General features: G+C 37.7%; 1 protein-coding gene across 6 annotated transcripts in view; it reads right to left on the minus strand.

The window, feature by feature from the left end:
• Positions 1 to 294: 294 nt before the first annotated feature.
• Positions 295 to 16,981, minus strand: part of LOC112127377 (kalirin-like) — a 183,512-nt gene continuing 166,825 nt past the window's right edge. For 3 of the 6 annotated variants that reach the window (XM_024228286.1, XM_024228285.1, XM_024228287.1), the window contains 2 exons: positions 7,923 to 8,103; positions 296 to 541 (listed from right to left, as the gene is read on the minus strand). In XM_024228286.1, the coding sequence (XP_024084054.1) occupies positions 511 to 541; positions 7,923 to 8,103 (212 nt within the window). In that variant the 3' untranslated portion in view covers positions 296 to 510. Of the gene's footprint in view, positions 542 to 7,922; positions 8,104 to 16,981 lie in introns of all 6 variants that reach the window. The other 3 variants (XR_002910541.1, XR_002910542.1, XR_002910540.1) reach the window with 2 other exon arrangements.

The raw sequence follows: 16,981 nt of genomic DNA on the forward strand, positions 1-16,981 counted from the left end.
TTTTTATACATATTTTTTATATATATAATTTGAAGAACATTACTTACTACTTTCAAGTAGGTAACAAATAATAGTGGGCAACGTAATATATACAAAATTAAAACCAAAAGTGGTGAAAACATTCATTTATTTTGGGTAAAATTTTAGGAAAACTACTATTGAAAAGAATTCTTCCAATTCTTAATTCTCAAAACATAAATCCAAACCATCAATTTAATCGTTAAAATTGTAATTTGATGATAAGATCACAATTCTTTTTAGCTGTTTTTGAAAAATTACGTGACTTTACACAAAATCAACAACAACTGAGCATGACATACTAAAACAAAAACGCGTACAATCGGGGAAACATAAACATATTCGTGATTTTTATTATAACAGTATCTTACGTTCGACTGTAACGACATCGTCAGTGAAATTTGTCGGCCGCCTCCGGGATTATTAAAAGACAAATCGAAAATTGCCGAATCCCGTTAGAAAGCCAATCTTTCACGTGATTCGAGTTGATTGTCACTTTTCATTGGACAACTGGTTTCTCAGTCTAAACAACAAAAATAGCAAATGTCTTCGTCAGGAAAGAGTTTGTTAAACATTCAACAACTTTTAAAAAAATTGCATTATATGTCTGTTTTTCAACTTTCGACTCTATTTTACATTTAAAGACAGACGTCTGTTAAATAAATTAAAAAAAAAATAGAACAACTTTATTCATCATAAATTTAGGGTTTCTTAAAAGAAAGGAAAAGGCCACTAGGGCAGAACCACCCCGTCCAAAACAACGCCACAATGCGATTGTTTGTTCACATCCGAAAGAAAAACGGCGTAAAACCTTTGTGTACCTCGGTTAAAACGCGACTTTTCTAAATAAGATCCAGCCCTGTGAAAATTGAATTTTTTTTTCTTTTCACCGACCCCGGCGGTCTCTGGTTAACTCGAGAGCTAATCTTTTAGAAGGGACCTCCCCGAGGGTAGACAAGGGCAAAGCCAGGCACTTTGTTATCTACCCCTGGCAAGGTACTAAAGTCCGAGCCGCTGGGCTACAATTCCAGGACGAAAAGTGGCCGGAAGGCACATAAGCACAGGGGGTTATGATTCGCCTTATTCGCCCCGTATCTGCGGAAACCCCGGCACACTTTTCTCAACAGAAATTCCCTCAATGAATTTTCCAGCATACCATGGAGTACGCCATTTATAATTATGATAGATTCCTCTTGAAAAACCTTTCTTAAAAGTTTAACATAAAACTTAATTAAATTCATTAGATTTCATGGTCCGATTGACCAAATAACATCTTTCAATTAATTAATATTTATGTAAGGTATCGGTTGAGATAAAACAATCAAAATAGCAAAGTTGAAAAATGGCAAAAAGAAGGGAAAATTCGGAAGGTTGGGTTGAGATGGGAAGTCCGAGAGTATCGAAGACACGATAGCTCAAGTGGTACAGCGGCGGCGTATTTAGCCGAAAGTCGTGGGTTCGAATCCCGCTCATGGCACTGACTTTTTATCTCAACCAATATCTTACATAAAGATTAATAAAACTTTATGCTTACATATGCCTTCTTCTGGTCTTAATTGTGATCATCTGGTGCGATCGTACTGAGGTTGAAAGTTTTTTCCGTTTTGCAATTCGCAAAGCCTTGAACTTTCTTCACCTACATGACGCATTAATTGATTGCACTTCCATACGACCACGTACATAGAAAGAGAAAGATAGAGAGGGCAAAGCACGCGTACACAACATGCATGCACCATCAAGGCAGGCTCACGTACACAAAGAAACCTTCAAAAAGGAACAAAAGTGGACGAACAGGACAAATATAGAAACACGCAGGTCGAAAATGACTGATCAATGTTGATCAGATCGCTTTAATGTACGACATTAGCAAAAGACATTTTTATTGACTAATAGATTAGTATTTTTAAGAACACGATCGACGTTACTATTTTCAAATTAGTTTTTCCAATATGTTTGTCATTTTAATTAAAACAATCCGCATCAATTTTGATAAAGAAAATTGCCTCAGATCAAATAAAAGATTAATGCCATTATATTTCGTGGTACGATTCACCAAATAACTTCTTTCAATTAATTAATCTTTATGTAAGGTATTGGTTGAAAAAAAGTCAGTGTCACGAGCGGGATTCGAACCCACGACCTTCGGCGAAATACGCCGCTGTTCTAGCACTTTACCACGATAGCTCAAGTGGTAGAGCAGCGGCGTATTTAGCCAAGGTCATGGGTTCGAATCCCGCTCGTGACACTGATTTTTTTTCAACCAATACCTTATACCTTACATAAAGATTAATTATTAGAATAAAGGATGGATATTGACGGATAACCCCAATTAAAAAGGTCAAACCCGGCACTGTGGATTTCCCCTGTCGAGTTTCAAACTTTTCATAATTTTTTTCCCCTTTGTTATTACCAATTAGCCATAATTCTATTGAGGTAGTCCTGACAGCGCCCAACAATCATTGGGCTGTTACAAAATTAATGCAGGTTTTGAAAATTTGTTTTATTTTCACAGAGCTTGTCATGTAAACAAAGCAAAGCTAAATCCTCAAATATAATTTATGAATTATAATAATAAATACTTTTAACTGTTATCTTTAATACTAAATATTTTAGTTTATATTAAATTTTATAGGAGTGAGGATCTGCGAAATTAAATATGTCCAAACTAGATTTTCTTCAAATTTATTTTTACTTATTTAAACTTGCGCAAAGTGCAGCCCAAACCCAACATCAATACAGTTGAGGGGAAGCATTAGCGAATGCACGGTGTTTTTTAAGATTTCGTCTTGGAGATTATGAACTCGAAGGCAGGGAAGGTCGTGGTAGACGACAACCAACTCAAAACATCAACTGAAAAAAATTCGCGTAAGACAACACCGGAAATTGCGGAAGAGCTGAGGGTTGACCACTCAACCGTTGCTCGCCATCTGGAGCTTAGTGGTAAAGTAAACAAGGTCGAAATTTGGTACCGCAAACTTACCCAAGCCCAAAGAAATCGACGTTTTGAAATTTGCACGTCTCTTCTGTTGTGCTAAAATAATCAATTTTTCGATCATAACGTGCAGATGAGAAATGGATTCTGTACGATAATAGACAAGTATGAAGAGCCAAAACGCTTCCTCAAGCCAAATCTGTACCCAAATAAGGTTATAGTGACTCACGAGTAAGTTAGAGATCAGGGAGATCATCAAAATAAGTAAGTTTTGTTACTTATGCCAAACTTTCAACCTTCATTGAGGTCTGCAACGTTTATAATAGGCAACACAATAATTATCAGAAAACATTGGATAACTTCTTGAGTAAAAGAATCTTCAGTGAGGTCACACCAGAAACGACAAACTCTTTAAGCCTTTGCCGAGCTTTCGACGATTATATCGTCATCTTATCGGAAGCTCGGCAAAGACTTAAAGAGTTTGTCCTTTCTTGTGTGACCTCACTAAAGATCCTTTTACTCAAGTCGTTCAACAAGCAGGTCGATACATCATCTCATCTTTAATTAAATCTCGTCATAATATTAAAATGATAACAATAAAAACAACGAAATGTATCCAAATGAGACGTAACCAATTGTAGTTATAGACTCATAATAGCACAAGACAGACAGAGAGGACTAAATTAGGCAACTGTAGATTATTGATATCAGTTCTCAAGTTTAGTGAATTAACATGACATTTAATTATTCAAATTAATTTTCAACTAAGGGTTTTGGTTGAGATGAAAAGAATAATTAATAAGGCCAGTTAAGGCCACTAAACAAATATGGCTCAGATTTAATATGCATTTCTTTTAATAATCTTCTTCCTAGATTTCCTCCCTGTCAACCACGTCCACATCATTAAAACTTATTTCATGATGATGCCTTGACAAAGCTGTTCCCGACCTACTGTTGTCAGAACAATCATATCTGGTTCAAACTGATATCCAGGAATTGTTTCTGACCATCTTTACACGGGATAGAGTAAACCACGTTGGACAATCTTAAAGGCGGATCAAAACACTTTATTTTTATGAGAATTTTCTTTCCCGTCTTATTGTTATATTTGAAAACGAGTTTTGAATTATTTAAATGGCACTCCAACAGAAACTTAATCTGTTTAGAAGCATCACCAATGTATACCAAAGAAGAAAATCTCTCTACCCCATCCACGCTAATACTGATGTCAGGATGAGGAAACTTTCTTTGTGAAATAAACATCTTAATTAGGGATGCTGTATAACCTTTATTGTTCAACATGGATATGATCTTCACCTCATTATCCCTATTGAAATATATATCACTCAATCTTAATGCCATGTCAATGAGATTAACAGCTACATTTATTTTAATTTGGAATGGCTGACAAAACACCTCCCTCTACAGTTGCTAATTTAGTCCTTTCTGTCTGTCTAGTGTCATTCTGTGTTTATAACCACAATTGGTTACCTCTCAATTGGTTAGATATATAAGTATTGTTATTTTACTGTTATTATTATAATACTTTACTTGTGATTATAATACTTGTGACGAGAAAGCTATCCAATGTTTTCTGATAATTATTGTGTTACCTATTATTAATGTGTGGTATTTGGTGACCGTTAGCCAATGATTATTTGGAGATGCGTGTGAGTGAAATGCGGTCTGGTGAGACATAGGTTTTAGAAAAACATTTTCGTTATCGTGCCAACGTTTTTCCCATTGTCGGCTCCTTTCACCTCAAAAGAGCCGATTCCTCATAAAAAAATGTCTTTCTATCCCGAATTCCTTCCCCACCCTTTCGAAATCCAACGAATATAGACATAAAACATCAATATCTCACTGGCACTTCCAACACGACACACAAGAATGACACATCTACCAGAAAACAAACACTTTGAGTGAGAACAAATACTTTGATTGAAACTAAAATTACTAGCATTGTATAAATTCATTTTTTTCCACATCCTACATGTATTTGAACAAATTCAACAATGTTTATAAATCCCATGCCCTGATGATGATCTCAATAAAGATCGAAACGTTGGGACGATAAAGAAAATGTTTTTCTAAAACCTACGTCACACCAGACCGCGCGATCTCCAAATAACCAATTATTAATTATAAACGATGTAATTACTTTGTACAGCCCTCATGAAGATCTCAATGGAGGTTGATAACTTGGCATAAGTTACAAAACTTACTTGTTCTGATGACCGCATCCCTGATCTCTAACTTACTGTTGTCCTGACAGTCGATTCATCCTTCCTTCGTTATGGTGGCTGTTTGGTGGTGAACTGCTGGGGTTTATCGCTATAATTTCCTGAATTGTGGTGAAACTATCACAGCAGAGAAGTATTGCCAAGAATTTTACAGAATTTACGGGAGACAGCAACGTCTTTGTCAAGCGTTGGCGAACCGTCAGGGGCCGATTCTTCTTCACTAACGCCAAGCCACATGTCGCAATGGCAACCCTGCGGAAACTTAAGGGCTTAGGATAAACCTTACCGCACCCTCAGTATTCACCCGACCTATCTCCTACAGACTTAACTTTTTTTAGGCATTTTGAACACTTCTTGACGGATAAAATTTTTAGAGAACGCGGGGAAGCCGAAAACGACTTCCAAGACTTTATTGTAAGACGAAATTTTTGATTTTTATGCCAGCGGAATAAAAGCGCTCATTACACGTTAGTCCATTACGATTGTGATGGAAAATATTTGGAATAAACTTACTTTATTTTACAAAAAACTAAAAATATTTTTGACTTCCTTTTCAAAACGTGCATTATTTTTGGACCAACCCAATAATATTTTAATAGCATTTGTTAATTTTTGCTTTTAATTTTATTTGTAAGTTTCTGCTCGTCTTTCTTTCTTTCTTTTTCTTTTGTTTATTTTTGTCTCAATTTCCCCCTCTTTCTTCCTCATTTTTTTTAATTTTTTTACTTTATTTAAAATGCAACATTGATTTACTCAGATTGCGCCATCCGAGCCCGATGGGTCCGAATAATGGAATCGGACTGGATTCTCCGCCTACTTTCCAAACAAAAGACGACACGCATAGATAGAGAACACAGGCTTACTCCAACGTGAAACGGAGCAATAGTTTCTGCAGAACGCCAAAACCCTATCAAGTACAATGAACGTCCTAAAACACTGTTACAAAATTACTATCAAAAACTAAAGACAAGATTATATAACTTTAAACTATAAACTAACGGGGGCATTATGCTGGGTAGAAGCCGATCTGGCGGCATACAAGCCCATGTTTTGCATTAATTGAAACTATGAAGAGCCAAAAGGTCGATTTTTTTATTTTTCACAACACGATAAGCAAAAAGATCTTATTTTAATACGGTTGAAGTGAACTTCAAAAAAATAGTTATCACTGAAGGTGGCGAAAAATCGTAACACGTCTGACAGACCTAAGGGAGGGTACTAGACAGAAAACTGTTAGTTTATCTTTTTCGACCAAGTCTACGTTATTCATTAATGAAACAGTTAGGGTCACGAGAGGGATTCGAACCCACGACCTTCGGCACAATGCGCCGCTCCTCTAACCACTTTAGTAGTGGCTTCGATCCACTCGGACAGGTCGAGATGGGGAGTTGGTGTCCAAGGACCACTAGTCACGATAGCAAAAGTGTTTAGAGCAGTGGCGTATTGGGCCGAAGGTTGTGGGTTCGATTCCCGCTCGTGACACTAGCTTTTTCATCTAAACCAAGGCCTTACATAAAAAGAATAATTAAATGAAAAAGTCATTTGGTCAATTAAACCACTAAACACAATGATGGAACAATGTACAATTTTTTGTATAATTAACAATGATTATAAATCCCAGGCCCTGAAGATGATCTCTATAATGATCGAAACGTTGGCACGATAAAGAAAATGTTTTTCTAAACCATCATTTTCATCTTCTCTTCAACCAAGGCCTTGTATAAAAAGAATAAATTAACTGAAACAAATAATTTGGTCAATTAGGCCACTAAACATAAAGGGTTTCTCTAAACCTATATCACACCAGACCGCATCTCACGATCTCTAAATACGCACTATTCAGTATATGTAGTTAGCAATTATACCAAATAACTAAGCTCAACTTTGACAGATCCTTCCAACTGGTGATAGATTACAGAGATCTGTGGAAGAAAGGCTACCCAAGTGGTGGGAAGACGGTCGAACATGGTACTCTTCTGGAACAAAGGTGTAGTAGGCGTAGCGATAAGCAGGCCGGAATCACCCTAGGACAAACCTCTACTCCTTCCAACTATGTTCCGAGGTTGAATCTACCCAATCCAACCAGGCCAAAGAAAGAAGCCACTACAAAATTCTGTAAGGTGTATATAAATGAAATGACTATAACTCAAACAAAATAATAGAAAAACTCAAACTTCACAGACCATTCCGAGTGGTCATAGACAATAGAAATATTGTGTGGGGGAATCCCTAAGTTTCAAGAATGTGGCCTGATGGGGTCCCAAGGAATATTGATGGATCAGAGATGGACCAGTCCAGCTCCGACTAAATTCCAAGTTGTCTCAATTGAGCAGGTTTCTTGACGTGACAGACTCGATGGACATTTGATAAAGAGGCGCCCTGTACAGAGGCGGACCCTAAGACACTGAGAAAACGTACTACTTCTTTGCGGGAATAACACGTTACACATAAATTTTCAAATAAAACGGGTTTTAATCACAAGGACTGGACATCAGAGGACATTTCATAACATATAAACCTTCCGCGTTAGCTTTGCCAGTCTCACTAAGGTTGTTATATAACAGATTTGGTATAATTTGAAATGAAAACCCTCCAAGTACATAAACACCGGTCAATTCTTTATGATTATATAGAGGAGCGAAATGCGGTAAGAGTCGGTCAGAAGAACCGCAAGTCGGCCATCCCGAGTCACCGCAATTCCGAATGAAACTGTCCATTGAGATACTCACGGAGGTATGTTGATGAGGTAGTGGATGAGCCTCCGGTAGTCGTCGGGCTTGAGCCGGTCCCTCCGGGCGGACGTGGGGAAGGTAAGGAGTGGGCCGCCTCTCCGGTCTCTTCCTCCGGTCACCACTGCTACCCGCTCTTCCAGCAGTGGCATCACGTCCCGGCCCCCCTCCATACCCACACCTGGAACATAAAAATACAACAAAAAGGTTAATAACTTGATAAAATTTATACGGTTAGATGCAGGAAGTTTCAATTTGAAACCTGTAAGTCCTACCAGCTGAAAGTTTTCTGATCATGATTATCTGATTGTCTTGATTATTACGATAGATATTCCTTTCACACACTTAACAAAAAAAGTAATACTCAAGTTTAAAAGTTGAAAGAATTGTAATATTTCTTTAGGAACCCTAAAGTTTGATGATTTTCGTTTTGGTCTGTCAGACGAGTGCGGGATTGCACCCATTCAGAGGCATATGTCAACAGTGACCTTTTGTCAGTTGGCAGAGTTGTTTATCTGTGATGATTTGTCGTCTATCTATTTTTGACATTTCGGTTAAAGACCCGTTTCGACTTTACGTCATTTTCAGTAGTTAGTCTGAGTGTTATTTTATGACCTATGATAGATAGATGACACAAAGAAATGAATTGAAGGGTTTTTCTGTCAGTCAGGCGTTTTTCTGCTTCACGCAATCTTCATTTGGTTTGGCTGATTGTTATTTTTTAGCATCTGGCAGATCAAAACAGCCACACTAGACCTCACGGAGAAATTTGACTGTGTTTTATGCTAGGTCCTTTCCCATAATTTTTGTTTCGTCTAGTATCAGTTTCTGGCCAGTCAGACGCACGCTTCGGTCTCACAATCTTCAGCAGTTGAGTTGCGATATTTATACGTTTTTTATCGTCTGACAGAGAAAAACAGCTAAACTGCAAGAAGAAATTTGACAAGTTTTACGCAGCATCGTCATTTCCGACCAACCAGCCCAATAAACAGCCAAAACAAACTGAAGATAACGAAAAGCCAAAACGCGTCTCACTGAGTATTTTCAGTTAGGATTTTTACTCAAACAGCGAGAATAGACTAACAAAAATGACAAAGAAACAGGGTGAATATTTTTCAAAAAAAAAAAAAAAAGGTAAAATGGAAAACTTCGAAACGCATCTGACAGACAGTTGGGCTAAACTAAACGTAAACAGGTTGGGCACTGGCGGGTTAAACTTCAATAAGAAACTTTACAGCCTTTGATACAGCTTGGTCGTTTCTGATCATTTATGGACTGCCTATCATCCGTTTTATGCCAGTCTGACGAGTTACGGCTTCACATCATCTTCAGTAGGTGGGTTGAGCGTTATTTTCGTAAGAACCAGGCCTCAAGAAGAAATGTTACAGTTTTTATGCAAGTTGGTCTGTCGCAACATTTTTTGGTCTTTCCTTGGTTTTTCGGTTATTCAGACTCGTTTCGGCTTCACGCCATCTTCAATGGTTGGGCCGAGTGTTATTATGTACTCCTTGTAAAAGACAGATGACAACAGGCAGACCAAGCCTTAAAAATAAATTTTACATTTTTTCATTTCCATTTCATAGACTTCTCGCCATCTAGGACTTCATGAATAAATCTCTTAATTAACCATGCAGCTTGGCCGTTTTCGATCATTTTTGTTCTGCTTATCGTCGGTTATTGTGTCAATTTATGATACTTGGCATAAATCTAAACACACTACTAAAGATGGCAAAGTGCCGAGAAGCTTCTGGCAGGCCAGAAGATCAGGAACGTCCAAACTTACAAAAGACTAGAATCTCTGCACAACTGGTGAGAGTTTATTGAAGGAAAAGAAGAAAAGCTAAACATTCAAGATTCCGTTCATTGAATCCGAACTGAGCTTAAATCCTGGTTGCGCATGGTTAAGTCCCAAACTTTTTCTTCTTTTTAATTGGAAACATGCTTGAGTATCTCCCTCATTTGTCCGTCGATATACAGTCGCTCTTATATAAAGATTTTTTTTTCTTTAAAAGGACTTTATTGAGACTTTAAATGCTTCTTGTCTTTCAGCAATCTTTACTTCTTTCTTAGTCCACCCCCTTTGCTTTCTGTTTATAGATATTTTTCAATGCTCCTTTCATGTCTGTAGACTTTATAATAAACGCAGCCGATAAAGGACTGTTTTGCCCTATAATTCCAATCGAATCATAATTTTGCCATAAATAATGAAACTTTTTTTTATGTTTTGACTCTTCCAAGGCAGATTTTGGTATTGGGAACGTTTGTCGCTTATGTGTCAAGACTTTCGTTGGTTTATTGTTATTAGGACACCATTTGTTCGTTTTACATTTTCTGTTTTGTAACTTTGTTAACAGTGTGAAAGTTGTGTGTGTCTGTGAATTAATTGAAAAGTTAATGAGTTTGTCAGTGCGTTTCAAAATTTCGGAGTGTTCGCATATCGTTCTTATATTCCAGTGAGGGGGTAATTTTACTTTCTAACGGAAACTGCGTGAAGCGAGGCGAACAACGGCCGTCGAAATGGACGAAATCAGGGAGCCGAGAGAAGTCGGGTTTTAATCAAAATGCTATGAACAGTTCATCGACCCGTACACCACCCGCAGTCATTTCACAATGTACAAGTTCTGCTGAATATGAGCCGATGTTGATCGGCCGTGAAGAAAAGGCGTGAATAAATAAATCCTCGACCTAAATACATCCTCGAATTACAACGCCAAGTAATAAAATAAGGGGCAGAAACCGAGGATATTACTTTCTCAGCTGCTCTAACCAATCTTCTTCTTTAAAAAAGAAAAATATATAAATTCATCATCGCTGTGATAGACAAACATCAAAAAGTGACATATCTTCTTGGGCTTTAGCGGTTTATTGGACATGTACTTTGGTCCTTCCTATCATTTTTCACCATAGTTTTAGTTCTGACGCATTTTGGCTTCACGTCATCTTCAGTAGAAGGGCTGTGTTATTCTTGGGCGACTGGCAGACTAAAGGGAGATCAAAATCTCAATATGGAATGTTAGAGTGTGATTCAGCTTGGTCGTTTCCGATCATCAGTTTTTAGATCAGTATGTCGCGTTACGGCTTAACGTCAACTTCATTAATTGGGCTGTGTTATTTTTGGTCGTCTGTCAGACTAGAGATCAAAACCTCAATAAGAAATGTTAATCTGTGATACAGCTTGGTCGTTTCCGGTCATTTTTGGTCTGCCTATCATCGGTTTTTATGTCATCTAGCGAGTTACGGCTTCACGTCATCTTCAGTAATTAGGCAGTGTTATTTTATTTTTGGGCGTCTGGCGGACAAAGGCAACAACAAAACCTCAATAAGAAATTTTACAGTGTTGGAAACAGCTTGGTCGTTTCTCATCATTTTTGGTCTTCTCATCATCGGTTTTTATGTCAGCCTGACGAGTTACGGCTTCACGTCATCTTCAGTATTTGGGCTGTGTTATTTTTCGCGACTGGCAGACTAAAGAGGACAAAACTTCAATTAGAAATTTTACAGTGTTGGATACAGCTTGGTCGTTTCTCATCATTTTTGGTCTGCCCATCATCGGTTTTTATGTCAGCCTGACGAGTTACGGCTTCACGTCATCTTCAGTAATTGGGCTGTGTTATTTTTCGCGACTGGCAGACTAAAGCGAACAAAACCTCGATAAGAAATTGTACAGTGTTGGATACAGCTTGGTCGTTTCTGATCATTTTTGGTCTGCCTATCATCGGTTTTTATGCCAGTCTAGCGAGTTACGGCTTCACGTCATCTTCAGAAGATGGACTGACTGTTTTTTTTACAAGAACCAGATTTTAAGAAGAAATGTTTTCAGCTTTTTATGCAGTTTCGTCTGTCGGAGCATTTTTTTGGTCGGACTTTGATTGGTTTTTCGGTTATTCAGACTCGGTTTGGCATCTCGCCACCTTCACTAGTTAGACTGAGTATTATTTTATGCCCTATGATATATTACAACAGGCAGATTAGATCTCAGAAATGAATCTCAATAATGAATGACAATTATGTATAATTGCAACTTGGTCGTTTCCGATCATTTTTGTTTTTCCTATTCTGGATTTTTTTGTCGGTCAGACGTGTTTCTGCTTCACGTCATCTTCAGTACTTGGCTGTTATTTTTGAGCGACTGGCCCACTAAAGAAAGAATCAAACCTCAAGAAGTTTTACAGTCTTTGATACATCTTAGTCATTATTGGGAGAGTATTGTTTGATGACTAACAAACACAATCAAACTTCTACAAGAAATTTAATTTTTTATTCACGTTGTTTCTGGTCATTTTTGGCATGCCTAACCTTGGGTTTTAGGCCAGTTGGCTTTGTTTTGTTTTTTTAGCATTTAACAGATTAAAACAGCCAGACCAGAAATCAAGAAGAAACTCGACTGTGTTTTATGCTAGGTCCTTTCCAATAATTTTTGTTCTGTCGAGCATCGGTTTTTTGCCCAGTCAGACGCGCGGTTTGATCTTCAGTAGTTGGGGTGTGATATTTATTCATTTTTAGCGACTGACAGTCAAAACTGCAAGACAAAATTTGACAACTTTTTACGCAGCCTCGTTCTTTCCGGCCAGCCTGACCAATAATCAGTCAAAACAAACTAAAGATGACGAGAAACGGGATCGCTACTGACTATGTTTTGTTAGGATTTTTACTCAAAAGCGAGAATAGAATGACCAAACTGGCAGAGAAACATGGTGAAATTGAAAAAAAAAATGTAAATATTCAAGGCAAGGGGTAAAATGAAGAACCTCCGAAACGCATCTGGCAGACGAAAACAGCGAACATAGGCGGACCAGAATGTTCGAAAACGATTAAGCTGACGATTCGTAATCACGAAAATATAAAAATATAATCTCAATTCATTGTGTTAACTTCTGTCATTCCAAATATTTCTTGATTAATTAATTTTATTACAACATTACCTCCTTTTCAATAAAATTTTAAACAATCGCTTATTAGAGGTATGTAAAATGTTTTGTTACATTTTTAAAATAACAATCAAGAATGAATGCTTACTGATAACTTCGACTGTGTTGCACCAAACTTACGAAACTTTAGTCAATTGGATAATTGAACCATGTTAAAATTGTTAACAGCAGATGTAATTAATTTTTTATTATTGTTTTAATTATTTAATTGGAAAGAGTATCTAGGTGACTGCCTTTTTTTAAATCGTTTTAGACCAAATACTACTTTTAAAACTAAATTTTCTCAATCGTAATACGAGCAGGGATTTGTTGTAAATTATTCAAACTCTCCTGTACATCCAAAATTGTAAATAAACCAACATTAGTAAAAGATTAGGTTTGATGGGTTTGATACAAGCTCCAACTTGTACTTTGCAACTTTGTTTGGCTTAGTAGGGAGCAGTTAGGCAATTATAACAAAGCGATTGATGTAAGTTGAGAAGCGAGAGCTTATGAATTTCAAAATAATGAATGGCTTATTCAATCCCATTTGTTTCTGAAATATAATTCTGTTTAAAATAAATTCCCGCGTTTTTTTTTGTTTTTTTTTGTATGCCAAGTTTAAACAAATAAAATTCTGGCAATTGTTTCAATTGTTATAGCAAGATTATAATTACAATTATAGGGTAATTAAGGCTGGAAGAGGGTATACTGTCATAAAAATAATGTTCGAACTTTCCTGAATCTTTAAGTAAGCCCATTGCTAGAAATAAAAATATACTGAGGAAGGCTAAGACGGAGGAAACTAAAACGGGAATGACGGTCCATTAAGAATTACTATTTGGTCGGAGCCATTAACCTTCTCTCCTGGGAACCGTTTCACATTTTGTGCTTACTTTACTATAAACACCAGGCCTATCGTTACATTGAAAATAAAAGTTATTTTTTCTCATCATATTTTTACTATGAGGATGGTTTTAGAAAAATATTACTTGGACGTTCACTAGGTGTACATTGATTTCAAGATGTCGCGTCTAGGGATCATCAAGGGAGAAAAGCTGATCAGACTGGTTAAAATGGCCCTCAAGAGTTCGGTGGCGAAAATTGTTCAGACGGAACCTGGGAGTGCCCGATTAACGTCGGCTTAAGACAAGGAGATCCATCTTAACAATAAATAAAATATTCGTGACCCCGGAAGGAAGTATATTTACCAGAATGACATACACATAGCTTATGCCGATGATGTATCATTGTGACTCCGTGCTGAAAGAATTTATGGAACTGGAGGATGGAGTATTTGGCCTAAAAATTAATGAACGAAAAGCCTAAATGCATGCTGACCTCGGGACAAGCTAGGTTATTTATGGAATATAAGGAGAGTGTACATCGGTTCGAAGGTACACGACATAAGCCTTTGGTTAACAGCAAGAACCTTAGTAGCATTTATGAAGTAATTTTTGGAACGGCTGCGGAAATCTACAGGTCACGTGAGGTCGCAGTACTGAAGAATTGGGTATCGTGGGAAAGCTTGCATCCCGGAGGCAAGAGAGAGGCATCCTAGAGGCCGACCAGATTAAAGTGGTTGAAAGATGTGGAGAACGACCTTCAGAATCAGTGGATCAGGAGGAATGGCAGAAAATTTTATAGAATACCAAGGTCCTATAAGGGCTGTAGCACAAGAATGAATATTTAATAAAAACTATAACAAAATGTTTAGTTGTTTGGGCCATCTTTATGGGATATAAGCCGACAGAGCTCCTCGAATAGCGTGGGGTATCGTGGGAAAAGCTTACATCTTGCTCTTTGCAAGAGACTTAGAGGCCGACCAGGTTAAAGTGGTCGAAAGATGTGGAGGACGACCTGCACAAGCTAAATGTACGGCAGTTGATCAGGAGGAATGACAGAAAATTATGTACGTTACAAGGTCCTATAAGGGCTGTGGCAAAAGAATGAATATTTAGTAAAACCAATAACAAAATATTTGGCTGTTTCGGCCACCTGTATGGGATGTAAGCCGACAGAGCTCCTCGTATAGTGTGGGGAATCATGGGAAGACCTTGCATCCTGAAGACAAGTCACCTACAGGTCGACCAGATTGAAGTCGTTGAAAGCTGAGAACGACTTAAACAAGCTAAATGTGCGGCAGTGGAGGAGAAAAGCACCAGATCGAGAGGAATGGCAGAAAATATGGTGGATGCCAAGGTCCTATTCTGTAGCACAAGAATGAATATTTAGTAGTAAAAACTATTTAAAAAAAAGGCACCCTTCGCTGTCTGGGCCACCAGTATAGGAAGCAAGCCGACAACGCTCCTCGTATAGCGCGGGGGATCATGGGAAGACCTTGCATCCTGAACACAAGAGACCTTCAGGTCGACCAGGTTGAAGTCGTCGAAAGATGTGGAGAACGACCTGCACAAGCTAAATGTACGGCAATTGATCAGGAGGAATGATAGAAAATTTTGTACAAAATGTTTGGTCGTTTGAGCCACCTGTATAGGATGTAAGCCGACAGAGCTCTTCTAGCGTGGGAAGGACATCCTGGAGGCAAAAGATACAGAGGCAGACCAAGGTTGAAGTGGTTGAAAGGGACCTAAACAAGCTAAATGTAGGACAATGGAAGAAAAAGGCACCAGATCGGGTGATATGGCAGAAAATTAAAAATTAATGAGCTATGCCGGTATTCGAACCCGGGACCTCTCTAAGTGGCAAATACGAATCAGACACCCTGGCCACTGCGGTCCTTCAAGACTTGTTATATCAATAAATATTTTCATTCGACAAAATCCAAATAGAATTTTACTTTTTATCGAATGACATTTGAAATAACACTAATTTTTTTCTCTTTTTTTAGTCCTAAATCTTTTCAACTCTCTTAACTGGCTATTCAAGATTTTATCAGTCCCCGCTTTAAATGAGTGTTTCTTTTTTCTCACAGTCGCACTACGCGTGAACAGTCAAATAACAATAAGCCAATTTTATCAATCGCGTTTTCACCATTTCGACCGTTATGCTTTGTGATGAATGATGATTATTCACATCATCGTTTAATCCTGCCGGCGAATATCCTTCGGTCGACTCCCATTTCGTAATCCACGTTCCGCGGACGGATCGTGCCTTTGATGTTGTTGTTCTTTCCGTGTTTGTTACGCCCCACTTTTCCTACGTCTCGTACCAGTTACAAAGTATAAAATCATAATAAGGAAAAACTGAATTTCAAATGGGAACTTACATAACCTCCCGTTGTGCCATGTCTCACAAAACACGAACGTATAAAAATATAACTGCTAACTCACCTGCTACCTTCATGAGTTAAAACATTTAAAAATTCAAACTTACCCCCACATTCAACTATCCAAAGTCAATGCTCAGCCATCAATTTGGTTTAAAAAACACAGTATCCTCCACTCTAAAAACATTATTGCTCAGCAGTTTTTCCAGATGTCACAGAGGCATTTGACAAAGTACTTCGCAATAACGATTAGTTTTGTTTGTCGCTTGACTTCTATCGCGTGCCATGGAAAAATGATATTGGAATTTGTCAAAGGAACCCGTTTAACGAAATTGACACGTATTTGTTACTTGTTAGCCAGCGAGACCAAATGTTCTCCATACCTGCATGATACAGGTGCGTAGAATCGGCCGATAATTACCAAACCGTAATTGGGCCAGCGGTGAAAGTGATAGGTCGTCATAATCAACGTGGCGTCTGTGGTACTTAATTCCAAGCACAGATCACATCAAAACATTTCGATTTCCACATAAATCGTAGGACTGAGAAAACGACTTTGGAATTTAAAAACAGTTTAGAAATTGAAGAAATGGAAGCAAAGAATTATGAGGGATGTTTCTATACATTATCATTTTATCAGTTACGACTATTTTTTGTCTTATATTTTTTTTAGGTTAGAACCAAGGCGTAACTTTTACATAAAAAATGTCGTCTTTCATTCCCTTTAAGTTTCGTATGTTGAAGCAATGCACTAAATGTACTATTAATGTGCTAATTAAAAATTAAACTACTTTTTTTAACGAATGGATAATCAAATTTGCCATCCTAATGGCAAGAAGTTCCAATTACCGGTATAGGCCGGCGAAGGGGGTATTAACTTAGTTAGACCTACCCTATCAAGTCCCCTTGTCTAACATGTTTAT

This window comes from Cimex lectularius, unplaced genomic scaffold (genome assembly GCF_000648675.2).
Source record: "Cimex lectularius strain Harlan isolate CLEC.00 unplaced genomic scaffold, Clec_2.1 scaffold1, whole genome shotgun sequence".
NCBI lineage: Eukaryota > Metazoa > Arthropoda > Insecta > Hemiptera > Cimicidae > Cimex > Cimex lectularius.